General features: G+C 45.3%; 1 protein-coding gene across 1 annotated transcript in view; it reads right to left on the reverse strand.

Moving 5' to 3' along the window:
* LOC138355570 (plasma membrane calcium-transporting ATPase 4-like) overlaps positions 1 to 27,595 on the reverse strand; it is a gene marked incomplete at its 5' end in the record, with an annotated part of 85,348 nt that overhangs the window by 38,903 nt on the left and 18,850 nt on the right. The window contains 1 exon segment of the mRNA XM_069310847.1: positions 23,481 to 23,635. Coding sequence (XP_069166948.1) covers positions 23,481 to 23,635 — 155 coding nt within the window.

Genomic DNA, 27,595 nt, shown 5'->3' on the forward strand with positions numbered 1-27,595 from the left:
ACGACTGTGTTACCTTTAAGACACCCAGAGCCCCAGGCGCTCAACTCGCCACCTCAGCTCCCACCAACTGAGCAGAAGACTTTCCTGTCTAACCAAAGAGTGGCTCCTCCCAACAGGCAACCCAGCCTTCACAATTGGGACCCAGGGCCCCACACGCTCCTTCGCAGCCCCCCTGCATCATGTGCAGGCATTATTCCTGGTCTTAATAGACTAGCGGAGAGGCTTGTCGGACCAGATAACCACCGTTTTGTCAGTGTCCTGAACACATTATACATAGCCAATGGCCTGGCCCCCCATCATAGTCCCTGGCACAAGTCTCACTGCCTCCATTACCACTCCGGAGACTACCACCAAGATGACTACGAGGTAAATTTCAACACAGACTCCAGAACCACCCAAGATCAGGGCAGCACAAACAAAGGTATTTCTCTCTCCAGCTCCCAACACTCCTACCATCACCATCTCAGCAGCCGCGCTAGCAGACGTGCTGTCTACAAATGCTAACAGCACCATCAACGCAACTGAAATAACTTCTACCACCAATCCATGACACCTGAGCCTACCTAAGACTGAGGCAAAAGACGAAAACACCAACTACGGAGATTACGAACTCCTCAGATGAGGAAATCTTAGGAGTAGTTCCACCGCTGCACCACAAATACCACACCTACTCGGTACAAGACCTCCTCATGGAGGCCACCTCACTAAACTCCAACGACAGCACGGCTCAGCCAAAGTCTAAGGCAAAGAAAAAACGGAAGACCTAGAGGTCTACACTAATCCCACCAGTTCCATAACTGGTAAAACCAGCCCTCCAGGGCTGAAAAGTACCATGAAGACCCCATCCATCCCCATATCTCTTGTATCAGCTATTGATACGGATAATGGCTCCAAAGAGCCTCCACTTACGGGATCACCATAGCCCGTGCTACTTGGAACTTTTTTTCTGAGTAGCTGAATCTAAAACAACAACAACTTTAAGACACATTTATTCATAATCTAAATGAAAAATTATCCTAGAAATTTGAAAGGAATGTTCAACTCTCATCCGCCAGTCAGCCATTTGCAATGCATGAATGACAACAACTGCGCTGTTATGGTGCGCCACTGCTGGAGGAGTCGCCCTGGTGGCCTGATGCGGCAACAGAACATCACATCCAGAAATACAAGTTTCAAATCCTGTATAGCAATTCTCTTGCCCAAAATATAAACTACATCACAGCTGATCTGAGAGGAAGTAAGAGTTGTGGTACAATCCACTTTAAATTATCGTTCCATAAATGTACAGTATGATGAAACACACTAAAATAGTTTTTTCCATAAAATATTCTTGTATTATAATAGATATAAAATAGATGTATAAAATAGAGTTGTGGCCTATGCGAATTCTTATATGCTGGCAAATACGGTATTTTATAAGGTTCACTATAACTCAAACAAGAGCTTCAAGCTCAACACTTTGGCAGATGGGCAAATTGCTCACCTGTCGAAGCCATAAATAGATGTGAATATGTGTCAAAGAGAAAGATTACTGTTGTAATCTTATGGATGTCAACCAACAAACTAACACTTAACATAGAAAAGACCTACTACATCTTATTTGGAAGCAAATCTACAAATGCAATTCAGCTTCAGATAGATAATGTAAACATTTGCAATAAAAATGATGGAATAGGCCAAGTTTCTTGGCCTATTCTTTGACAAGAGACTCAACTTCAGCACCCACATACAACACATAACTAAGAAAGTCTCTAAAATAGTTGGGACTCTCTCCAAAATCAGATACTATGTACCTAACTCTGCTCTCATCTCTATATTATGCACTAATCTATCCCTATCTTAATTATGGTATCTGTGCATGGGGTTCAACCACTGCAAACCACCTCAAGTCCATCATCACCCAGCAAAAATCTGCTATCAGAATAATAACAAATTCTGCTTTCAGACAACACTCAGCCCCCTTGTTTAACTCCCTAAACATGCTAAACATAATCTCACTCCACAAATTCTTGTGTCAATTACATTTAAAAAACCCTGTTCTTAAATGCAAATCCTGCTCTGAAACTCTCCCTGGACAGATGAAATAGGACCCATTATCACCACACCAGAAATAAATATCTCTTTGATATCCCCAGAGTCAAATTACACCCTATGCAAATTAAGGGACCCAGTCTATGGAACTCACTCCCTAATGAATTGAAAAGCTGTCCAACTTTTGTGTCATTCAAAAACAAAACTAAAAAGTACCTAATTTCATCTTCATAGTTTTTTACCTTTTGCTTTAAAATTGCACTGTATCTATTGCTACCCAATCTCCCAATCTTTATGTACCCAATCCGAACATCTTTACCATTGTGATCATTGCTGTTTTCTTATATGTGCTATCAATTTGCTGTATGGTGTCTATTAATCTTGTTTAAATTACCAATCAAGTTGTCAATGTAATCAATCAGAGCTTTAATATACCAATGTGCTTTAATATACTTAAGAATCTCTCTCGTCTCATTTTTTTCTTGCAATGTATCTGTTATCATTTTATTAATTCTGCTAGAATTTACTTACTTAAAATTATCTGTTAGATTAAGGACCTGCACGAAACACTGCGCGTACTAGTGGCTTTACAAGATTGTAAATACTATGCTATGTATTCTCTCAAACCCAATGTACCTTCTTGTATATAAATAAATCATCTTTATAAAGAGAAAATTACAACAGCAGAACCTTACAGGGTTCACTACAAAGGTCAGATGTAATAAAAAAAAATGAGCAATGTAATATAGCTCAACAAGCCACAATGTAGAACAGAAAACAGGATATCTTTTTCACCCATGGAACTGGAACAACAGTTCATGGAACTGCCTATCCGCTGAAGCCGTAAATGCTAAAACACTGCTGTGGTTCAAGATCTAGCTTCATAAAATAATCAGGACAAATGGGAGGACCTTTGACAAGCCACTGGTTTCCTGTTCTCATTAAGACCACTAGAGTGATAATGACCCTCAGGTAAATTCAGGTAAGACACAACCACTGGTAAGTCTCAACAGAACAACCACAGTTTGCTGCAATTTACATAAAAAGAACCTGTAACATTCTGGAACAAAGTCTGATGGACAGATGAGATGAAGATTAACCTTCATCGGTGATGAAAAAGAGAAAAATGTTGAGAATGAAAGGAATTGTTTATGATGTAAAGCATACCTCTTCATCTTTGAAGAATTATGGAAATAGTATTATGGCTTGGTATGTTTGCCTGCCACTGGAACTTGCTCATTTTGGCTCCTCCACCTCCCCATGTGGTGGAGGCCAAAACTGTCAGTAGTTTCAAAGCATTATATGACAAAGAGTACTAGGAAGACAGGACACCATGAGCATAGCTCTCGTCCTGTAACTACACTTATGTAATTACACTTAGGTAATTATTTGAACTTATTGATGATGTGAATACTGATGGTAGCAGCAGAATAACTTATGAGATGAACAAAAACATTGTATCTGCTCCAAACTAGCCATATGCCTCAAAATTCATTAGACAGAAATTCATCTTGCAGCAGGACAATGACCCAAAACATACTGCTAATGTCAATTACATGGCCTAAATCAAATTGAGCATGCACTTACTGAAGACAAGACTGAAGGCAAAAAGCTCCTGAAACAAATAGGAATTGAAGATAGCTACAGTATAGGTCTGTCAGCACATCATCAGGGAAAGATACCCAGCATTTGGTGCAGATGTCTAAGGTTTGCAGACTTAGTACACCATCACATGCAAAAGATTTTAAATCAAATACCAAATATGACGATAGTATTTATGAGTACAGCGGAACCTCGATTCTCGTATGCCCCGTTCTCGTAGTAAATTTCTACAAGAAATTTGATTCGGTAGTTGTAGTTTGCCTCGGTGGTCATAGTTTGTTTATACACATACGGGTCCACCGCGAACATTGCGGTTCAGTTTACCAGTGTCTTCCGTCGATTGATGATCGTGCTTGGATTCTTTATGAAGAATTTCATTGTTTTGGGCTGTTTTGGTTTCTGAACATAAAAGTTCTTATTATATATCATGCCATGGGTTCCAAGAAAGTCAGTGGTAATGTTCAACCTAAGAAAATAATTGTGATGTCAAAAGAGGAAAAACAAGAGATCATTCTTAGTGAGACTATGTGATATCTCATTACAGACAAGTGTTAAAATGTGGGGAAAAACAAGTGTCTATAGACAGATTCTTAGTAAGACAAGCAAGCAGTGAGCCCCAACCAGGTCCTAGTCATATGCCTGCAAAACGTTAGAGAGAGAGTACCCCAGAAATGTCATCACTCCCTGAAGTTATAATAGAAGGGGACTTCCCTTCCAAACACGAACACCTCTCCTCCTTCCCCTCCCCCCTCCTCACCGTCTTCCATAAGCCAACATGAGTCCTTCATAAAGGTAAGGTACCTATGAGTAGTTTTCTGTATAAAATGTATTTTCTGCAGAGAGCCCCTTCAGCTCCCCGGAGCTATACCGGGCTGATGTGTATATATTAGACCGTGGCAACAGTCAGTCGAAAGAGTTCTAAGCTTACCAGGAACCAGAGCCAGAACCTGGCCCCCATCAAGAGAGGCACGAGGAGCAATGGCCTAAAGACACCCCCCCTGTGTAATTGGAAGCAGTCTTTGTCTGCCATCTACCAGGTCAGGCACCCAGAAAGGTAGGAATTTCAAAACAAACTACTGCTGGTCAAAAAATTGCAAACCGAAAGCTGAACTAGCAAACAGAACTCCCCAATCAAAAACAAAGAAACAAACATGATGTCACCACAACAGCTGCGCATCCGTCTGTGCAACCCCCCTCACTCCCCGGGAGGGGGATGGGGAAGTCCCAGATCTCCACGCCGGTAACTCTCCTCAGTTCAAGAGGCTGTTGTGTTGGTGATGGTCGATCGCTCTGGCTCCACTCTTTGCGCAATGCTGCAGTGCGGTGTTGTTGCTCTGTTTTGGTGGTGTGTGAGTCAGAAGTAACACAAGAATACTGGGGCTGCATGCACCTAGGAAAACCTTCCCTAGGTGCCCCATAAGTACTGCCTTTGTGGCCTCAAGGTTATCTTCCATGAGCTGTTCAGGAGCAGCTACCTCAGTGTGGTTCTGTTGCTGCTCGGTGATTACCCACCCTTGGGCTTTGGCTGGGGAGGTTCTTACTCCTGTTTGCCCTTGGGTAGGAGGTAGTTTTGTCGCTGGCTGGGGAGCGAGGTCATGTGCAGCTGTCTGATATACGCATAGCGATCGGTTCTGTTCACCTGGAGGCGTTGTGCTTTTGCCATTTTTTTTTTTTTTTTTTTTTTTTTTTTTGCCTGGTGGGGTTTACCTTGTGTGGTGGTAGGACCACTTGTAGGATTTGGGTGGCCCTCCACTAGGTCCCCGTGTTTGCACATGTCGCAGGGGTTCAGCTTTTAGGTGTTTGCTTGGTAGCTCTGGGATAACCGGTTAGCAGAACCTCGCCTGGGCTTCCCTTAGCAGTCAGCCTAAGGCCCCTGGAAACCCCCTTTGGGGCTCAGTGATCCAATGTTGGAGACGTCCGAGTCCTACCTTGCCTTGTGCGAGTTTGAAGGTTGCTCTGTCCCCTTGTCTCAGGGTGACACTCACCGTCTGCCTCCGCCTTGCTGCCTGTTGGGGTCAGTGACACCTTTAACCCGGAGTCCTACAAGTGGTGTTCTTTGCTTGTGCTCCATTCACCTAGTCCACTGAGACTGATATTCGGGTGCAGGCAGCTTTAGCGTTGCATGCGAGGTTTAGGTTGCAGCAACGTGTGAGGTTGGTTGCCTTTCTGGATCCCCCGCAGCTGCCCCGCTGAATTATACAGGTAATGAGACTCGGGCACCTTCGGGGTTTGCCCCTTCCGGATCAGCGGTGGAGGCATTCGAGCCTGGTCCTCCTGCTGGAGTCTTTGGGCCACGCCAGCGGGCCCTATTCATCCCTGCTTTTTCGGTGGACTCTGTTTTTTCTCCAGGGGGAGAGGGTTTGGAGGTCAGCGTGGCCCCCAGGTCCTGACGTGGAGGATTCCGGGACTGGGGAGGAGTTGACTTGGGGGGGGGGGGCTCAGCCCCACTTGTCCCTGCTTGGGTGTACTCACCTAGTTGTGCTTGCGGGGGTTGAGCTCTGGCACTTTGGTCCCGCCTCTCAACTGTCAATCAACAGGTGTACAGGTTCCTGAGCCTATTGGGCTCTATCATATCTACATTTGAAACTGATATTTTGTTTGGTGTTTGATACCCTTGGCGCAGGGCTTGTTGTTACAGGGGGAGGGGTTTAATTTCCTATCCCCCTCCTTGTACGATTTTGTTATAATTTCGACTCCTCCCCGAGTTCGGTTCCGAGTTCCCTTGGGTTCTTCGGTTCCCTCCTTCTGGAGGTTTTATGTCTTCCCACATCCCACCGGGGAAGGTATGGGAGGCCTTTGCGGCTTACCTCCTGCAAGACTCGGATTACGCCTCAATAATGAAGCCTTCTTCTTTTGAGTTTGGCTTCTCTTTTCCTTATTAGGTGCATTACAAGGTGTCGGAGTCCTCCTGGCTGGCAGACTGCCTTTTCTTTCATTGAGGGCTTGGCATTTATTTGTCGGACTGCGCACTTGAATGGCGAGAATTGCCTACGGTCATTCAGGTTTTCCTGGGGGGTGAGTTGGAGCACCTCAATGTGGCTTGTTCGTCCCTGTCTTTCCTTGTGATGTCGGCCAGGTACGGCTTCATGTGAAGGTTCCCTCCCTTTCGGCATCCCTGGTGGCCGAGGATTTGTGCACCCGTGGGCACTTGGCTTCAATCTTGCACTTTTTCCCTGTTGGAGCTGTCTTCGGACTGGCTCTTGGTGGGTGTGGAGGAGCTGGGTTCCGGGCCCGTGTTCGGTGTGCTTGCTTCGGCAGCTCGGGCGCCGGCTGCCTTGGTGAAGTTGTATGTGCCGTTTCTGAGGGAGACAATGTCTGTTCTTCACTTCTCGCCTCTTGTGCTGACAGGCATTTCTCGTCCATTTTTTAGGATCGTCTTGTGCCCTGGCTTTTAGATTTCCATCCCCTTTTTGTCCGTTGCTGTTTGCTGAGTCTGCAGTGGTGCATTTTCTGCAGGCGGCTTCATCTTATTGACGACCTATGTTGGACTTGTAGGTTCTCCGGTTGGGATGGGGGGGAGGGGGGTGCCTGGAGGTCCTGCCCGGAAGGGGTCATGCCAGGTCTCAGGGTTCCTTCGGTCGTCGTAAGCCAGTAGTGCCAGATTCGGGCCTGGCCCTCATACGGAGTCGTTGGCTCAGTGATCGCTCTGAGCGTCAGTCAGGCTCTCGTAGGGGTCTTCGGCCCTTTCATGGTTCGCCCTGTTGGCGGGGTGGTAGGGGGGAGGCTCGCGCTGTTTGTTCTCGCCTGGTCCCACGATTCGTGGGCAATTCGGGTCATTTTACTCCAGCCTGCGGTGGCATTGCTTCTTTCCTTCTCCTTCGAGAGGATTAGGGCTTGCAGGGCATGCCTCTTCCCCTGCGCTGTCAGGTCTTCCTGGAGTGGGTTTCCAACCTGTTTTCAGTTCTGAAACAAGACTGGGCAGATCTGTGATTGATACTGAACTTGTCCCGTCTGATCCCCCTGGGTCTTTTGCCCCTCCTTTCAGATGACCACTCTCTCGGGTCTGGCTGCTTTTGGTGCCGGGTGCCTGGATGGTGTCTCTGGACCTCCGGGACACGTATTAGCACGTCCTGATTCAGCTGGTGCTCAGGGACTGGCTTGGTTTTGTCGTGGAGTGACAGACTTACCACTTTAGTTGCCTTCCTTCCAGTTTGGATCTGGCACCTTGCGAGTTTACATGCCTTAACTGGGTCATGGTGACCCGTTTGAGTTCTGGCTTACCTCGAGGATTGGCTGGTGTGGGCTCCCAGCCAATCTGCGTGTCTGCTCGCCAGGGATTTGGTTCCTTACCAGCCCGCCGGGTTCAGGTTCTTGGTGTACTGGAAGAAGTCCCTTTTGGTTCCCTCAGGTTCGAACTGGGCTGGGTCTTGTGTGGGACCATCGGACCGCTTCCTTGTCTCCCTCTCTGGTGGTGTTGTTGCAGCTGCGGTCCCGCTTATGACTGTTTATGGAGGGCACCCAGGTCACACGTCGGTTGTTTGGGCAGCAGTGCGGGAGCCTGATCTTAGCCGTACTGGTTTACCAGTCGAGTCAGATCTGGCTTCGGCGAATGTTCTGGTTTCTTTGGGGCGTTCCTTCCGCCGCTCTCGTGATCGTTGTGTTCAGATCCCGGGAGACTTGAGTCGGCTGCTGCATCGCCGGCTTCCTCTGAGGGTTTTCAGGATTCTATGCCCTGACGCCTCCCCGAGCCCTCGCTCGATGTGTTCACGGATGCCTCGTCTCTCAGCTGGTGTTTTGTGACTAGTGCTCACCAGGCCAGCCAGAGTCAGTGGGGTACGTCCTTCCGTCGGGCTCACAACATGGCACAGGAGTTCGTGGTAGTGTGGCATTCACTTCAGAGGGTTTGTGCTGCTCGTGGAGCAATGATACGGCTCCATTCGGATTGCTTATCGGTGGTTCATTGTCTGAACTGCGGGGGTTCGATGCGGTCCTTGGCTCTGTGGGGCTGGTTGCTTCAGGTGACTCGTTTGCTGAGTTCTCTGGGTTTGACTCTTCTGGCGGTTCACGTTCAGGGGGTGTCAAACGTCCTGATGGATGACCTGTCTCAGTTCATTCCCTATCCATATAATGGACGGTCAACACAAACTCGTTCAGTTAGCTCTGCCAGACGTACGGGCACCTAGAGATGGACCTCTTCGCATCGACTTGGTCGAGGCATCTTTCAGTGTTTGCGACGAACTTCCCAGACTGTGAGGCCGTCGGGGTCAATGCCTTTCAGCTGGACTGGTCGAGTTGGGGTTACCTGTACCTCTTCCCACTGGTTTGTTTGTTGCTCCGGGTCCTGGTTAGCTTAGAGAGACTTACCAGGGATGAGTAGTCCTGTTGGCTCTTAGGTAGCCAGCCCAGCCCTGGTTTCAAGTACTTCTTGCTCGATGTCCGAACCCGAGGTTCTTCGTGTGGCTCCACCTCTTTCAACAGATCGGTCCATTCCAGTACAGTATGTGGCTGGTTCGATCGTCTCTGTTTCTCTCGTCTGGTCTTTTTGACGCGGATTTATCACCATTTATATGGTGATCAGGTGTCTTAGTTGGTGTCCCACCTGCGAGTTTCGTCTCGACGGCAGTATGAAATTTCTTGATGGTCTTTTTGGCACTTGTCTCTTCGTAGGTGTTTTGTCCTTTTTTTCTTGATTGTTTGTTTCAGAACCCTCTTCTTATGCCAGATACTGTCGCTTCGATTCGGTTGGCGCTGGCGGAGTCGCTGCAGCTTGCATTTGGGGTGGATGTCACTTCTGCTCTGTTCCTCAAGCTTTCTCGGGAGTTGTTTTCACCTCCGGCCTGCTCATGCGCTGCCTGAACTGTCCTGGTCATTGCACCGGGTGATCTCTTCTCCCTTCTCCTAGGTTTGGGGTGCCCCCTCAGTTCAGGACTGTTTTTCTACTTCTCTTGCTGGCATTGGCCTCTAGGGATCGGGTCGGAGAGTTTCATGCTCTCCTCCGGCGCAGGGGTTTCTGCTCTTTCGTTCCTGGTGGTCTTTTCTTCATTTGCAGCTGTCTCCTTCTTTTCTGGTGAAGAATGAGTCTACTGCTTTCCGAAGAGGTCCTTGGGTTGTTGATGCTTGGTTGGTTCAGCCGGGGGTGCATCGTGTTTTGTGTCTGTTTGTGGCTCTTTGCCGTTATTTGCCCATCAAGGTCTCTGTGGCAGAGGACTCGCTTTGGGTTGACCCAGTTTCCCTAATTCCCTATTCCAGGGCACGGGTTTCCCAGGATGTTTGCAGGATTATTCGGTCCAGCCAGCCTGCGGTCTTTCCCCGTGCCCACACCGTTCATAAGTTTGGCTTTCGGCTGCTGTTTTGGTAATGTCCTGGCCTATCTTTTGGGCACAGGGCTTTTGGAGGTTGAACAGGGTTCTGGCTGCACATTACCTTGTTAATGTTCCTTGTCCTTCTCGGGCGAGTATAGCCTTGGGTCGCAGGTTGCGGCCTGTTGTCTCGCCTTTGAGTTGAGGAGCGAGTGATGATTGCCTACCGGGCGAGTCCCTTTTCTTCTTATCTTTGGTAAGGTAGCTCCAGGGAGCCGAGGGGGCTCTCCACAGAAAACCAGTGTTGAATGTAATGAAACGCCATTTTCTGGGTGAGACCCAGAGGCTCCCCGGCATCCCTCCCACCCTCCGGTCGCCGGTTTTTCACGGTTTTGATATTCAGCCCCTGAACTGAGGAGAGTTGCCGGCGTGGAGGTCTGGGACCCCTCCTGGGGAGGGGGGGCTGCGCAGACAGATGCGCGACGGTTGTGGTGACATCATGTTTGTTTCCTTGTTTTTGATTGGGTAGTTCAGTTTGCTAGTGCATCTTTCGATTTACAATTTTTTGACCAGCAGTAGTTTGTTTTGAAATTCCTACCTTTCTGGGTGCCTGACCTGGTAATGGCAGACAAAGACTGCTTCCAATTACACAGGAGTGTCTTTAGGCCATTGCTCCTTGTGCCTCTCTTGAGGGGTACAGGTTCAGGCTCTGGTCCCTGGTAGGCTTAGAACTCTTTCGATTGATTGTTACCACGGTCTAATATATACACATCAGCCCGGTATAGCTCCGGGGAGCCTCCGGGTCTTACCCAGAAAATGGCATTTTATTACATTCAACGCTTGTTTTTTAGTTAATATTTTTGGGGATGTGGAAAGGATTAATTCAATTTCCATTATTCTTATAGGAAATTCGTTTCGGTTTTCATACCGTCTCTGGGAAAGCATTAACTACGAAAACGAAGGTACCACTGTATGTTAATATGCCCAATTACTATCGTTTCTCTAAAACAGGGGAACTATGTATAAAAGGGGGGCTGATATTCCTACACAGTTTACATGATATGAATGTAAATACCCTAAAGTTAATGCTGAATGTCTTCACCTCATAGACTTTGTTTCATTTAAAATTCAATGTGCTGGAGTACACAGCCAAAACAACAAACATTGTGTCACTTCAAATACAAACTGACAGTACTATATATACACTGAGAAGATAGATATATAATTCATTGTGTCAGGGGACAGGCAGCCAGCAAAAATTGCATAAGTTATCTTGCAGTACAATACTGAAATTCACAACCTTAAGAATTTTGTTCATTCTAAAAACTGTTTCACAGAAGTTTTACCAATAACTGAAGTAGTTACAGTCAACATCAACCTAGGTAAGTCTATTGCAATCAATGTTTCATGTGAAAGTTATCAATAGTTTTATTTCCTTGACAATATGATAAATGATGTGGAAACTGGAACAAGTAATTAACCCTGGTAAGTAGTAGGGCAGAGGGTATGACAGTTGTCTCTACATCATCTTGATACATCAAATGTGGCTCATTTAAGTGAATCACATAGAGTATAATAGATGTGTAACAATATGATGCAGCTAATAAACAGTTAGTAAAAGAATGAAAAATGTCACAAAATTTTAATGATAATTATGTAAATTTGTAAGTCCTATATTCATGGTGAATTTAGTGAGGCCCTCACTAACCTGTCCATGGTGTTCATTCTGAAGGTATGTCCAACCATGTGAATGGTCGTGCCAGCAGAAGAAGAAAACAATTTAATGGTTAGGTGATACAGTGATCCTAAAGTAAATATTTAGAAATGGGGAAAAAATATCTGTTAAGCCTCTGGGCTTTATTTTTAAGAAAATATAACTACACTCAAGTTGCATCCCTCATAATTACAGCACAGTTAACCTTAAAGCTGATATACATTTATGCTTACTGACAAAACAGTCAACATATATCTCTTAATTGTAATAATATTGTTGAAATAGTAAGTGTTCATTGTAGAAAAATGTTTTACAGTATATTTATATTTTGTCTAAACAAATATTAAAATCTAAAATCTAAAATTGCCCTAATGAAGCAGAGTGAATTAATGTGTTAAGCGGCTAAGTGCAGTGTGCAGCTTGGGGCACCAACCCATTCTCACGAGCATTCCCAAAGTCAAGAAGCTGTCGTACTAAAGTGCCCTAACCTAACCAACCAGTGGACCCATTAACAGAAAATGGGATATTATGTCAATTTTGTGAGCTGCTGCCATTTTCTTGTACATCAGTTTTTGGCCTTAGGTAAAGTATACTTGTACGTCAAAATGCAGCATGCTATAAAGAGAATATGTTGGGGGCACAGCTGTGAAGAAGCATAGACCAAACACAAATAGCATGTGTTACATTTCAGAGCATATTCGAATGCTGATTTCTTATACATATTTAGAAGTCCACTACATTCGAAAAACTAAATTATTTACGATATTGAGATATTGGTCAGAGAAACTGTTTGTGATGTTCACTAAAAGGACCCTTAATTGATATTGTGATATGAATAAACATCACTGAAAAAAATAATTTTATGTTCAAACTTGCCTTAATTAGCAACTATCAATCAGATTGCCATCTTGGGTATGATATGACACAGGGTTATCTAACTAGGAAATGATAACATTAGGCATAAGAAAGTAAAATAATGTAACAAGGCCAAGAAACATACCATTAAATGTTACAAAGTAACACCAGGTGACACAAAGCAATGTAAACTAAAACCAATGCAACACAAGACAATACAAGTTGCAAGTTGGCTTAATTTTTTACCAACAATTAGGGCATCTTGGGTTCAATGCCGGGGTAGGCTGGGCATGTTTATTTCCACCTAATGCCCCTGTTTACGTAGCAGTAAATAGGTACCCAGGAGTTAGACAACTGTTATGAGGTTGCATCCTGGGGAGGGTTAGTAGCTTGACCTTGGGAAGACCTTGATACAAGCCTTAACCCCTGCACTGTGCCACTGTTTATACCATACAGCACCCAGGTGTGCATTTTTCCCGATCACAGGAAAAATAATAATAAAATTGTACACCTATGTGACTTACTTTGGCCATGGTGAAAGTCTTGCAATGATAATACCTGCTTGATACCTGCTTGATGGGGTTCTGGGAGTTCTTCTACTCCCCAAGCCCGGCCCAAGGCCAGGCTCGACTTGTGAGAGTTTGGTCCACCAGGCTGTTGCTTGGAGCAGCCCGCAGGGCCACATACCCACCACAGCCCGGCTGATCCGGAACTTCTCTTAGAAAACAGTCCAGTTTTCTCTTGAAGATGTCCACGGTTGTTCCGGCAATATTTCTTATAGTCGCTGGGAGGACGTTGAACAACCGCGGACCCCTGATGTTCATACAGTGCTCTCTGATTGTGCCTATGGCACCTCTGCTCTTCACTGGTTCAATCTTGCATTTTCTTCCATATCGTTCACTCTAGTACGTTGTTATTTTACTGTGTAGATTTAGGACCTGGCCCTCCAGTATTTTCCATGTGTATATTATTTGGTATCTCTCTCGTCTCCTTTCTAGAGAGTACATTTGGAGAGCTTTGAGACTATCCCAATAATTTAGGTGTTTTATCTCGTCTATGCGTGCCGTATATGTTCTCTGTATTCCCTCTATTTCAGCAATCTCTCCTGCTCTGAAGGGGGAAGTGGGTACTGAGCAGTACTCGAGACGGGACAACACAAGTGATTTGAAGAGTACAACCATTGTGATGGGATCTCTGGATTTGAAAGTTCTCGTAATCCATCCGATCATTTTTCTGGCTGATGCGATATTTGCTTGGTTATGCTTCCTAAACGTTAGATCGTCGGACATCATTATTCCCAAATCCTTGACATGCTGTTTTTCTACTATGGGAAGATTCGATTGCGTTTTGTACCCTGTATTATGTTTCAGATCCTCATTTTTGCCATGCCTGAGTACCTGAAATTTATCACTGTTAAACCATGTTATTTTCTGCTGCCCAATCGAAAACTTTGTTGACATCTGCTTGTAGTTTTTCAAATTCAGCAGAGGTAATTTTCATGCTGATTTTTGTGTCATCTGCAAAGGACGACATGAAGCTGTGACGTGTATTTTTGTCTATATCAGATATGAGAATAAGGAACAGTAGCGGTGCAAGGACTGTACCTTGAGGTACAGAGCTTTTAACTGCGCTTGGACTCGATTTTATCTGATTGACTGTTACTCTTTGTGTTCTGTTTGACAGGAAATTGAGTATCCAGCGTCTTACTTTTCCAGTTATTCCCATTCACCTTATTTTGTGAGCTATCACCCCATGGTCACATTTGTCGAACGCCTTTGCAAAGTCTGTGTATACAACATCTGCATTTTGCTTTTCTTCTAGGGCTTCTGTGATTTTGTCATAGTGGTTGAGTAACTGTGACAGACAGGATCTTCCCGCTCTAAATCCATGTTGTCCTGGATTGTGCAATTCATTGTTTTCCATGAAACTAGAAATTTGATTCCTAATCACTCTTTCATACACTTTTATTATGTGTGATGTTAGTGCAACTGGCCTATAATTTTTTGCCAAGGCTTTACTCCCCCCCTTGTGCAACGGAGCTATATCTGCAGATTTAAGTGCTGCTGGTATCTCCCCTGTATCCAGGCTCTTTCTCCATATTATGCTGAGTGCCCTCGCTACTAGTACTTTACATTTCTTTATGAATATTGAATTCCATGAGTCAGGCCCAGGAGCTGAGTGCATAGGCATATTGTCAATTTCTTTTTCAAAGTCTTCCGACTTTGTTTGTGGTAATATCCGTTATATTATCTGCATCTTGAATGTCATTCATGAAGAAGCTGTCTGGGCCATCAACTATCATGTTGTTTATTGGTGTGCTAAATAATAGCCTCATACTGGCTTCTTAGAATTTCACTAATCTCTTTGTTGTCCTCTGTGTACGTACCTTCATTTGTAATTAACGGTCCAATACTAGTCGAGGTTTTGTATTTTGATTTTGCGTATGTGAAAAAATATTTCGGATTTTTCCTTTTCTCTTGTATAGCTTTCTGTTCCAATTCTATTTCCTCACTCATATGATCGCTTCAACGTTTGTTCTATTTCTTCGATCTCCCTGCTTAGGCTTATTTTCCTTGCTTGTGATAGTTGTGTCTGCCGAAGCATTTCCGTTATTTTTTTCCTTCTCCTGTACTACTCCCCTGTCTGCGTTCTCTTTCTAGAGTGGTCCTCTTTCTGCCCCTCCTCACAGGCACGTGCTTCAAGCAGACCTTGTAAGCTTCAGCTGTCAGTTGAGCTATTCCCTGTGTGGGAGTTTTGTCGCTTAAGACCGTCTCCCATTGAATGGTTGCAAGGTCTACATTTACTTTTTCCCAGTCAATCCTCTTATTGTTGAAATTGAATTGATTGAATATTCCTTCTCGCTTGTTGGGTCTCTTAGACCTACTACCATTATTTATGCTAGTTCGCACTTCAATGAGCTTATGGTCTGAGTATGAAGTATCTGAGATTGTTATGTCTCCGATTAGATCATTGTTTGTGAATAACAAATCTAGTGTGTTTTCGTTCCTAGTTGGTTCTGTAATCTGTTGACTGAGCAAGAATTTGTCACAGAATCTCAAAAGTTCTCTGACCTGTGGTTGGTTATTTCCCAGGTCATTCCCTGCTATGATAATTGTGTTTGCCATTCTCCATCTTAGACTCGGTAAATTGAAATCTCCAAGGAAGATAATATCTGGAGCTGGGTTTGCTAGGTTATCAAGTATGTTCTCTATTTTGTGCATCTGCTCTGTGAATTCCTCAACTGTTATATCTGGCAGTTTATATATTAGAATAATAATTAGGTTTAGTTTCTCTACCTTAATTCCAAGTACCTCTACCACCTCATTAGTTGAGTTTAGTAGTTCTGTGCATACCAGGTCCTCTTTAATATACAGACCTACTCCTCCATTTGACCTAGTTTTTCTATCACATCTATATAAATTATAATTTGGAATCCAGATTTCACCATCCATGTAATCTTTTGTATGAGTTTCCATGAATGCCTCAAATATTGAGTTTGACTCTAATAGGAGGCCATTTATGAACTTAACTTTATTCCTTGACTTTGGATTTAAACCTTGAATGTTTGCAAATATGAATGATTGTCCATATTGTGTGTCACTTCTGGAAGGTTTTGGTAGTTCTCCCTCCTCTCTACCCTGACCCAGGGTGTGTTGTTGTGGCAATGGTTTGTCCAGTTTTGGAAGTGATACTGGGGAGTGTGGTAGTCTCTGTAGTTGGGGGGTGTAGTATGTGTGGGCTTGATGACGAACCGTAGTCCAGTCTTGGGTATTTCCCCCTCTCCATCCGTACTCCTGCCACGTTTCTGCCTGTCTGTTTCTCCCTCTGTTTCTGCCTGCCTCTAAAAAAATTTCAGGGCTATTATATTGGACTTCTTCTCTTATATAGTGCTGTGTACCTCTGACGTGGAAATCGGGGCAATGAAGATCGTAGCATTTCCTCTCATTAACTGAGAGTTTGCATAGCTTAGGGTGAAAATATCTACACTCTGTATCAAAACAACATCTGCCTTTCCCTAACCAGTTTCAGGATACATAAGGATACCTTATGTATCCCCCCACGTTTTCACCTTTATTGTCTTATCACCTGACCCAGTGCGGGTATAAAATCAACCAGCATTGTAAGATCTCTTCACTTGAGAATGAACCATGGAGGTTCGAAACGTTGTGCAAATTGTATAAATAAGTGTAATACATTCTATAGTAATTCACTTCTTTTCTTCACCTTAAAATTACGAAAATGAGTTTTGGAGATATGAGATTTTTTGATATTTCTAATGTTATACCATGTTTTTTCAAGTGCAATGATACAATGGGCTGTCAATAATGTTATTTGTATTACAGAACATGTAGATCATAGGTACGCACAGATATATTCATGTCACAAAGATGCTGTACATACTACAGTATAGTATTTGCTAAAGAACAATAAAACATTATATTTTTTTGTGTTATTATACTGTATACACACTTTACATATAACTATGTACATTTCATGCACAATTAAGAACGACTAAGCTGTTCTGGTGGATGTGATAATGAAATCCAAGGACAGCAGAGTGCCACACACACTACCGGCACAGTGTGCCACCAGACGACACAAAATGCCACAATATACTATGCACATCGCTAATTCTAGGCACAATGTTGTTATTATCAGCATTCAGATAACAATACTGTGTACAGTACTTTTAAAAATTGATATCATAAAATGTGTGGAACATTGCTCTACTGTACTCAAAAAACCAGATTTGAATGTAATGAAACGCCATTTTCTGGGTGAGACCCGGAGGCTCCCCAGAGCTATACCGGGCTGATGTGTATATATTAGACCATGGCAACAGTCAATCGAAGGCGTTCTAAGCCTACCGGGGACCAGAGCCAGAACCTGGCCCCCCTGAAGAGGCACGAGAAGCAATGGCCTAAAGACACCCCCTGTGTAACTGGAAGCAGTCTTTGTCTGCCATCTACCAGGTCAGGCACCCAGAAAGGTAGGAATTTCAAAATAAACTACTGTAGTGCTGGTCAAAAAATTGTAAACTGAAAGCCGAACTAGCAAACAGAACTCCCCAATGAAAAACAAGGAAACAATGATGATATCACCACAACTGCATCGCATCCGTCTGTGCAACCCCCCCCCCTCCCCGGGAGGGGGCGGGGGGTCCCGGACCTCCACACCGGCAGCGCCCCTCAGTTCAAGAGGTTGTGGTGTTGGTGACGGTCGATCGCTCTGCTCCACTCTTTGCGCAGTACTGCAGTGCGGTGTTGTTGCTCTGTTTTGGTGGTGAGTGAGTCAGAAGTAACACAAGAGTACTAGCTGGGGCTGCATGCACTTAGGGCTACCTTTCCTAGGTGCCCCATAAGTACTGCCTTTGCGGTCTCAGGGTTATCTTCCATGTGCCGTTCAGGAGCAGCTACCTCTGTGTGGTTCTGTTGCTGCACAGTGATTACCCGCCCTTGAGGGTTTAGCTGGGGAGGTTCTCATGATGCACTCAAGAACCAACCAAGCATCAACAACCCAAGGACCCCTTCGGAAAGCAGCAGACTCATTCTTCGCCGGAGAAGGAGACGGCTGCAAACGAAGAAAAGGCCACCAGAAACAAAAGAGCAGAAACCCCTGTGCCGGAGGAGAGCATGAAACTCACCGACCTGACCCCCAAAGGCCAATGCCAACAAGAGCCATAGAAAAACAGTCCTGAACCGAGGGGGCCACCCCAAACCGAGGAGAAAGGAGAAGAGAGCACTCGTGCAATGATCAGAACAGCTCAGGCGGTGCATGAGCAGGCAAGAGGTGAAAGCTCACCCGAGAAAGCTTGCGGAACAGAGCAGAAGTGACATCCACCCCAAATGCAAGCTGCAGCAGCTCCGCCAACACCACCCGAAACAAGGCGACCGTATCTGGCATAAGAAGACAATCCTGAAACAACCAAGAGAGGACAAAACAACCTACGAAGAGACAAGTGCCAAAAAGACCACCAGGAATTTTCATATTGCCGTTGAGACGAAACTCACAGGTAGGACACCAACTAAGCCACCTGATCACCACACAATTGGTGATAAACCCACGTCAAAAAGACCAGACGCGAGAAACAGAAGATCGAACAAGCCACGTATCAGAATGGACCGATCTGCTGAAAGAGGCAAAGCCGCGGGAAGACCCTCAGGTTCGGGCATCGAGCAAGAAGCGCCTGAAACCAGGGCTGGGCCGGCCACCTAAGAGCCAAAAGGAAACCAGGGCTGGGTCGGCCACCTAAGAGCCAACAAGATTACTCATCCCTGGTAACTCTCTCTAAGCTAACCAGTACAGGGAGCAACAACCGAACTGGTGGGAAGAGGTACAGGTAACCCCAACTCGACTAGTTCAGCCGAAAGGCATCAAACCCAGACGGCCTCACAGTCTGGGAAGGGCGCCACAAACACTGGAAGACGCCTCGACCAAGTCGATGCAAAGAGGTCCACTCCAAGATGACCTGACAGAGCACAGGGGAAGAGGCCTGCCCCACAAGCCCTAATCCCCCCGAAGGAGAAGGAAAGAAGCAACGCCACTGCAGGCCACAGGAAAATGACCCGAATTGCCCATGAATCGTGGGACCTGGCGAGAACAAACAGCGCGAGCCTCCAGTGCAACAGTGCAAGTCCGCCATAGGCCGTCAACAAGACAAAGTCGCCTGCAGAGAATGCACCATCGTAGACTCAGCAAACAGCAATGGACAAACAGGGGATGAAAATCTAAAAGCCATGGCCCAAGACGATTTCCAAAAATGGACATGCACCACCTGTCAGCACGTGAGGCGAGAAGCGAAGAACAGACACCGCCTCCCTCAGAAACTGTGCATACAACTTCACCAAGGGAGCCGGTGCCAGAGCTGCCAAAGCAAGCACACCGGGCACGGGCCCGGAATCCAGCTCCTCCACACCCACCACGAGCCAGTCCGAAGACAGCTCCAGCAGGGAAAAAAGCGCAAGACCGAAGCCAAGTGCCCACAGGCGCACAAATCCTCGGCCACCAGGGATGCCGAAAGGGATGGAACCTTCACATGAAGTCGCACCTGGCCGACATCAAAAGGAAGGACAGGGGGCAAACAAGCACTTATTGAGGTGCTCCAATTCACCCCGCAGGAAAACCTGAATAACCGTAGGCAACTCTCGCCATTGGAGTGCGCAGTCCGACAGGACGAATGCCAAGTCCCAACGAAAGAAAAGGCAGTCTACCAGCCAGGAAGACTCCGGCACCTTGTAATGCACCCAATAAGGAAAAGAGGAGCCAAACTCAAAAGAAGAAGGCTTCATTAACGAGGTGTAATCCAGATCTCGCAGGAGGTAAGTCACAAGGGTCTCCCACACCTTCCTCGGTGGGATGCGGGAAGCCAAAAATCTTCCAAAAGGAGGGAACTGAAGAATTTAAGGGAACTCGGAACCGAACTCGGGGAGGAGTCGAACTCTTAACAAAATCGTACAGGGAAGGGGATAGGAAAACCCCTCCCCTTGTAACAACAAGCCCCGCGCCGAGGGTATCAAACACCCAAGCAGGGCCAAGTGGGGACGAGGCCCCCCCAAGTCAACTCCTCTCCAGCCCCAGAATCCTCCACGTCAGGACCCAGGGCCGAGCCATCCTCCAAACCCTCTGCCTGTGGAGAAAACGCAGTCCACCAGAAGAGCAAGGATGAAGGGGGCCACCTGGTGTTGCCCAAAAGCTCCGGCCAGAGGACCAGGCTCAAATGCCTCCACCGCTGATCCAGAAGGGGCAATCCCCAAAGCTGCCCGAGTCTCACTACCAGTATAATTTAGCGGAGCAGCTGCGGGGCATCCGGAAAGGCAACCAACCTCGCACGTTGCTGCAACCTAAACCTCGCATGCAATGCTAAAGATGCCTGCACACGAATATCAGTCTCAGTGGATTGGGTGAATGGAGTACAAGCAAAGAACACCACTTGCAGAACTCTGAGTCAAAGGTGTCATTAACCCCAACAGGCAGCAAGGCGGAGGCAGACGGTGAGTGCCACCCTGAGACAAGAGGGGGACAGAGCAACCTTCAAACTCACACAAGGCGAGGTGGGACTCAGAGGTCTCCTAAATTGGACCACTAAGCCCCAAAATTGGTTTCCAGAGGCCTTAGGCTGACTGCTAAGGGAAGCCCAGGCGAGGTACTGCTAACCGGTTATCTCAGAGCTACCAAGCAAACAACTAACAGCTGAACCCCTGCGACATGTGCAAGCACAGGGACCTAGTGGAGGGCCACCCAAATTCTGCAAGTGCTCCTACCACCGCACAAGGCAAGGCAGACCCCCACCAGGCAAATCAAAACAAAAACAAAAGAAAACCCCTGCAAAAGCACAACGTCTCCAGGCGAACAGAACCGGTCGCTATGCATATATAAGACAGCTGCACAGTACCTCATGCCCCAGCCAGCGATGAAACTACCTCCTACCCAAGGGCAAACAGGAGTAAGAACCTCCCCCAGCTAAACCCCCAAGGGCAGGCAATCACCGAGCAGCGACAGTACCACACAGAGGTAGCTGCTCCTGAACAGCTCATGGAAGATAACCCTGAGGCCGCAAAGGCAGTACTTACAGGACACCTAGGGAAGGTAGCCCTAGGTCCATGTAGCCCCAGTATTCTTGTATTACTTCTGACTCACACACCACCAAAACAGAACACCACCACCACACTGCAGCACTGCGCAAAGAGTGGAGCAGAGTGATCAACCGTTACCAACACAACAACCTCTTGAACTGAGGAGAGTTGCCGGTGTGGAGATCTGGGACCCCCCTTCCCCCCACCCCCAACCCCTCCCGGGAGGGGGGTGGGGGGTTGAACAGATGGATGCGCGGCAGTTGTGGTGACATCATCTTTGTTTCCTTGTTTTTGATTGGGGAGTTCTGTTTGCCAGTTTGGCTTTCAGTTTAAAATTTTTTTGACCAGCAGTAGTTTGTTTTAAAATTCCTACCTTTCTGGGTGCCTGACATGGTAGATGGCAGACAAAGACTGCTTCCAATTACACGGGGGGTGTCTTTAGGCCATTGCTCCTCGTTCCTCTCTTGAGGGAGCCAGGTTCAGGCTCTGGTCCCCGGTAGGCTTAGAACTCCTTTGATTGACTGTTGCCACGGTCTATTATATACACATCAGCCCGGGGGGTGCTCCGGGGCTCACCACAGAAATATGGTGCAAATGTTAGTGACAAGATTATTACAGTATATTTTTAGAACAAGAAAACAGTGCTTTTGCTGTTATCATACTGCATATACACTATTTACATATATATAACTATCTACATATAGTAGAAGAATGTTAGAACTCTTGTATATATAAATAAATAAATAAATACATTTTTGTGCACCATTACGAACAACTGAGCTGGTTTGATGGGGCCAACACACACACACACACACATAGCATAGCATCAACACGCTAATCAGCTGACGATGCCAACTGACTCGCCATAATACTGTACCTCCAATATAACATGCCAGTCACTAACTCAAGCCAAAATGTTGCTATTATTATTATCAGCATCCTGGTCACTAAATCCTGAATATGAATAATTTTTGCACAAGTTTACTTTCTGAAGGAGCATGATGATGTTTAATGATGCGTAGATACATCAAACAATGGCAGAGTGCAGTGGCCAATTCTTAGAAAACAAAAATGTGAACAGGTTTGTAAGGCAGGATATATATACAGGTACAGTATAACAAACCCACGTTGCATTGATATTACTAGATTGTTCGCTCTGAGATGGTTAATGATTCCCTTCCTTAAGAGTCTCTCCATGAGCTTTGCAGATATGTGAGGTCAAGCTTGTTGGAAGGTAGCTTTCTGTTGAGCTCTGTCTGCTTTTGAAAACAGGAGTGACATTTGCATATTTCCCCTCTAGGGTATCTGTCCAGTGGTCTAGAGATTTTCTTACAAGGAGTTTCAGTGGTTGACCTACTGTAGTTTATCTGCCAATCCTTTTATGACTGTAGATTAAATTCCATCCACACCTTGGGCTTTTGAGTCTTTTATTCTCTTGCTTATTATGTTGCACATTATGTGAATATCCTTTAATTTGTTCTCTTCACCTGCTTCAAACATTTGTGTGGGTATTGGAATGTTGTTTAATCTCTCTCTAGTGTGAACACTGATGTAAAGAATTCATTCACAGTGTTGTCTGCCCTTTTTATCGTCTATTATAACTTTGTTTCATTTTTCATACATTACTCTAAGGTGTTTCCTAGCTTGTAACTTGTTATTAGCTAATGTCTTTATAAGCCTATATAAATTTCATGTGAAATGTTGGTTTAGTAATTGTTCTAGTAGAAGAACTGGTCATGCGGCTGAAAATCAAGGGAATGGCTTAAACCAATAATGTGTTTATATATACAGTACAGTGAACTCATCCCTACATGCTTTGTTTTACCAAGAGTGGCATGAAAGACCAACTGGAGATCCTGAGCCATATCAGTTCAGATTCTCCACAAAACTCAAGAAATACTAGTATAGATCAATGCCTTATCAACATGCTTTAAAAGCGTGTGGCATCATGCTATTTATTTCTTAATATAATAGAAGGAAAACATAAAATATACTTTGTACTGCATGCTTAGGGAAGGAAGGGAAGGGAAATATCAGGAAAAAGTGCCAATCCATTATGACTATACAGCACTTGGAAGAGATCAGGATAAGGGTTTGGGATGGAATGGGGGGGGGGGGGGGGGGGGAGGAATGGTGCCAACCACTTGGATGGTTGGAAATTGAACGCTGACCTGCATGAAATGAGACCATCGCTCTATAGTCCAGCCCAAGGGTTGGACAAATTATACAAATTGCTTAGGGAGAAAATTATACAAGTCTACACAATTTTCTGGACCATGAATAATGCTTAACATAATATTTCATTTTAGTACCGAAATCTTTATAACCTAATAAATAACTATTGACATAACACAACATTCATTGAGTAACAATGTTATTGAAGGTTCAATGATTTGCACATAAATGACATGGTGGTTGAATATCACACAGAATCATCACTTGTGAAGGTAGTACTTCCATCCTCACCTGCTATCCATGAAGTAGATGATGACACTGGAGACACTGTTCAGAACTTGACCCCAGAGAAGAGTTAATAAGCCAAAAAACACACACCATAGCCACTGATCAAACGTCAGTGCTGCAGTGCTAACAGCATAGCCCCCAACTTGGACAATCACAATCTGTCAAAGTGTGATGATGGTAAAGATGATGAGGACAATATTGATACCATTAAATATTGTTATCAATGATGACTGCTCAGTAGTGACAATGTTTTCTCAGAGATTGCTTTGATTATTTAGTTGGTTTTGTTATTAGTGGTATTAAAAGGTGTTGATGGGAACAAAAATATTGCAGTTGATGTTGACTGTAATGTAAAGGCTCAGGAAACAAGTGTTAGTACAGTAGTGTTAATGTCCAGTGTATTGGATGAGTTGGCAGTGTTAATGTTAAGTGAAGCTCGTGTGAGTGGCTATTAATTGATGCTATAAGATACAGTACATAACTATTACTTAGTAATAGAGGCATTCTGAGCTCACTTAATATTTAGTCAGTTTTTATTGTAAAATGTTGAGTTTATAAAAATAATGTTAAAGAAGTGACAGGTTCTACCTATACACATGTGTTGACAAATGACAATGTCCTATACTTTTATATTAACCCTGACTTAAATCTAATCCTAGAAGGATGCAATAAAACACTTGAACATCATACACAAAATAAATACAGTGGAACCTTGCGTGATGAGCGCCTCAATTTACGAGCATTTTGAGTAACGAGCGCGCCGATCGCCGACAATTCGTCTCGATTGGCGAGCGCTCGTTGGAATAACGAGAACACCATATGGTGCGGTCTCGCTGCTTCTCGCACATTCTCGGACGCCTCCGACAACAGTGTTGTTATGGTATCGCACAGGACGAGCATCCCTCCGCATTTAATTGTGCTTTTCGTGGATTTTGCTTGGTTTTGTGACTACAATTGTTAACGCACAATGTCGTCAAATAAGCAGCTTGCTAAAGACAATGTTGGCAAGGGGAAGAAAGGGACAATTACTGTGGAAGTGAAGAAGGAAATCATAGCAAAGCACGAGCATGGTATATGTGTGACTGATCTCGCCAGGGAGTATGGCAGGTCCTCCTCAACAATTTGCACCATTTTGAAGAGGAAGGAACAATTTAGGATGCTTGAAGTGGCTAAAGGAGTTCCCAAGGTTACTAAGAAACATCCAAAACTCCTAGATGATATTAAAAAGCCACTACTGGTCTGGATGAATGAACGGCAATTGCATGGCGATAGTGTCTCTGAAGCTATTGTTTGTAATTACCTAAGTGTAATTACCTATCCCATTAAGGCAAGGGTGCTGTATGTGGATCTTTTTAAAAAGACACCAGGTGCGTCATCTGAAGATGAGGAGTTATTTAAGGCAAGCCGTGGATGGTTTGAGAACTTTAGGAAGAGGAGTGGTATACGCAATGTTGTGAGACATGGGGAGGCTGCCAGCTTTGATAAAGCTGTTGCTGAGAAATTTGTGCCAGAGTTCCAGGAATTTGTTGATCGGGAGCAGTTCATGCCCCAACAGGTTTTAAATTGTGACGAGACTGGGCTGTTTTGGAAGAAACTGACGAAGAGGACCTACATCATGCAAGAGGAACAATCATTGCCTGGCCATAAACCGATGAAGGATCAGCTTACCCTCATTCTCTGGGCCAATGGAAGTGGTGATTGCAAGGTGAAGCCGCTGCTCATGTACCACTCAGAAAATCCACAAGTGTTCAAGGTGTGTAAGGTGCACAAGACATGACTGAATGTGATGTGGAGGTTCAACAAGAAATCCTGGGTCACGCGGATATTCTTCAGTGAATGGGCAAATGACGTTTTCAGCCCCTCAGTGAGGAAATATCTTGTGGAGAAGTAGTTACCACTCAAGGCCTTGCTTGTGCTCGATAATGCTCTTGCGCATCCTCCACAGATGCAAGATGATCTATTTCCAGAGAATCAGTTCATCACCAAGTTTCTTCCTCCCAACACCACTCCACTCCTCCAACCCATGGAGCAGCAAGTCATTGCTAACTTTAAAAAGCTGTCCATGAAGGCCTTGTTGGAGAGATGTGTTCATGTGATAGACACTACAGAGCTGATGCTCAAACAATTCTGAAAGGACCACTTCAATATCATGGGGCCCTACATTTGATCGATAAGGCCAGGGAAGGTGTGTCACAGAGGACCCTACACTCTGCATGGCGAAACTTGTGACCTGAGGGTATCCCTGAGCGAGACTTCAAAGGTTTCGGTTCTGCACATGCATCTGCACCTGTGGATGACCCAGATGTGCATCTGGTGGGTGATATTGATGCTCTGGGGCAAACATTGGGTCTAGAGGTGAATGCTGCTGATGTACAGGAGTTAGTGGAGGAGCACAGTTATGAACTGACCACTGAGGAACTCCTGGAACTGCAGAATGAGCTGGTTAAAGAGGAGGTAAAAAGAGCTCTCATTGGGGGAGGAGGAGGTATGGGAGGATGTTATCCCATCCAGTGAGATCAGGGAAGTGTTGGGAATGTTCGAAAAGGTGACCGCATTCGCGGAAAAGCATCACCCAGATAAAACAGTGACAACATGTTGTGTGAACATGTTTAATGACAATGTGCTGTCTTGGTTTAGAGACATCTTAAAACGAAGACAAAGTCAAGTGGCACTCAATAAGTTCTTTGGAAAGGGTGAGAAAACACGAGCAAGTGATAGTGAACTACAACCCGGTCCAAGTGGGGTTAAATTGCCAAGAAGAGAGAGCCTGCCTGACCCAGAGGTGGAGTCTCCCTCCACACCGTAACCCCTCTCTTCCTTCCCACCACCCGATTGTCTCCTTTAAGCCAGCAATGACTCATCATAAGATAAAGTGCATGTACAAATGGGAAATGTCAAACAAAACTTTTATTTTACATGTAGAGTATCATATTACCCGTGTACAATGCCATATTGTTGTTTTTGGAGGTGGAACGGATTATTTGTATTTCCATTGTTTTTAATGGGGAAATTCGTTTTGAATGACGAGCGTTTCACATGACGAGCACGGCGCCAGAACGAATTAAATTCGTTATTCCAGGTTCCACTGTATCTCTTACCTTCCCAAGTCTAGCTAAATCTCTACAAATGTGTCATGTAATAAAGGCACCTAAAATATAGACCTTCCAAATGAAGTAAAGAATTGTTCAATCTATACTCTACTCGAAAGTAAATTAATGAAGCACTTAATGTCTTCACAAAAAACCAGCATTGAATGTAATGAAATGCCATTTTCTTGGTGAGTCCCGGAGGCTCCTCGGAGCTATTCATGCTGAATGGATATGTATAACTTTCTGGCATTAGTCAATGTGCACGGAGTTCTTGCCTACCGGATACCATGAGCCAGAACCTGGTCCTCTCAAAGAGAGGCACGAGGAGCAATGGCCTATAGAAACCCCCGTGTGGTTGGGAGAATTTTGTGTCTGCCATCAACCGTATCTGGCACCCAGAAAGGCAGGTACCCCAAAACAAACCCCTATTCTGGAGAAACTATTGCTACCGAAAGTCGAACGAGTGGACAGAACTCTCCAAATGAAAATCAGCAAACGAGCATGACATGTTGCCACTGTCTGCACAACCCCCCCCCCCTCCCCAAGAGGGGGGAAAGGGGGAGCCCCAGACCCCCCATGCCAGCGATCCACTCTTCAATTCTTAGGCTGGATGCAAAATACGCAAAAACACAGCCGACCAGAGGGAGGGAGGGATGCTGGGGAGCCTCCACAACTCATCCAGAAAATGGCGTTTCATTACATTCAACGCTGGTTTTCTGAGGAGAGCCCCGTTGGCTCCCCCGAGCTAACTACCCAAAGACAAGGAAAAACAAGGACTTATCTGGGCGGCGGTCAGTCTTCATTCCTCAATGTGAAGCCGAGACAACTGGCTGCAACCGCTGACCCAATGCAACGCAGGCCCTACAAGGACCAGCGACAATGACAAGGTCGCGAGCGGCCAGGACCCTGATCGACCTCCAAAAACCCCATGCCTTAATGTCAATCCATGACATGTTGCCAAAGACGGCAGCCAAAGCAGCAAACTTCATACGTCATTGGCACGAGGATAGACCACAGGCTGGCTAGCCT

Source organism: Procambarus clarkii, chromosome 68 (assembly GCF_040958095.1).
Source record: "Procambarus clarkii isolate CNS0578487 chromosome 68, FALCON_Pclarkii_2.0, whole genome shotgun sequence".
In the NCBI taxonomy this organism is placed as follows: domain Eukaryota; kingdom Metazoa; phylum Arthropoda; class Malacostraca; order Decapoda; family Cambaridae; genus Procambarus; species Procambarus clarkii.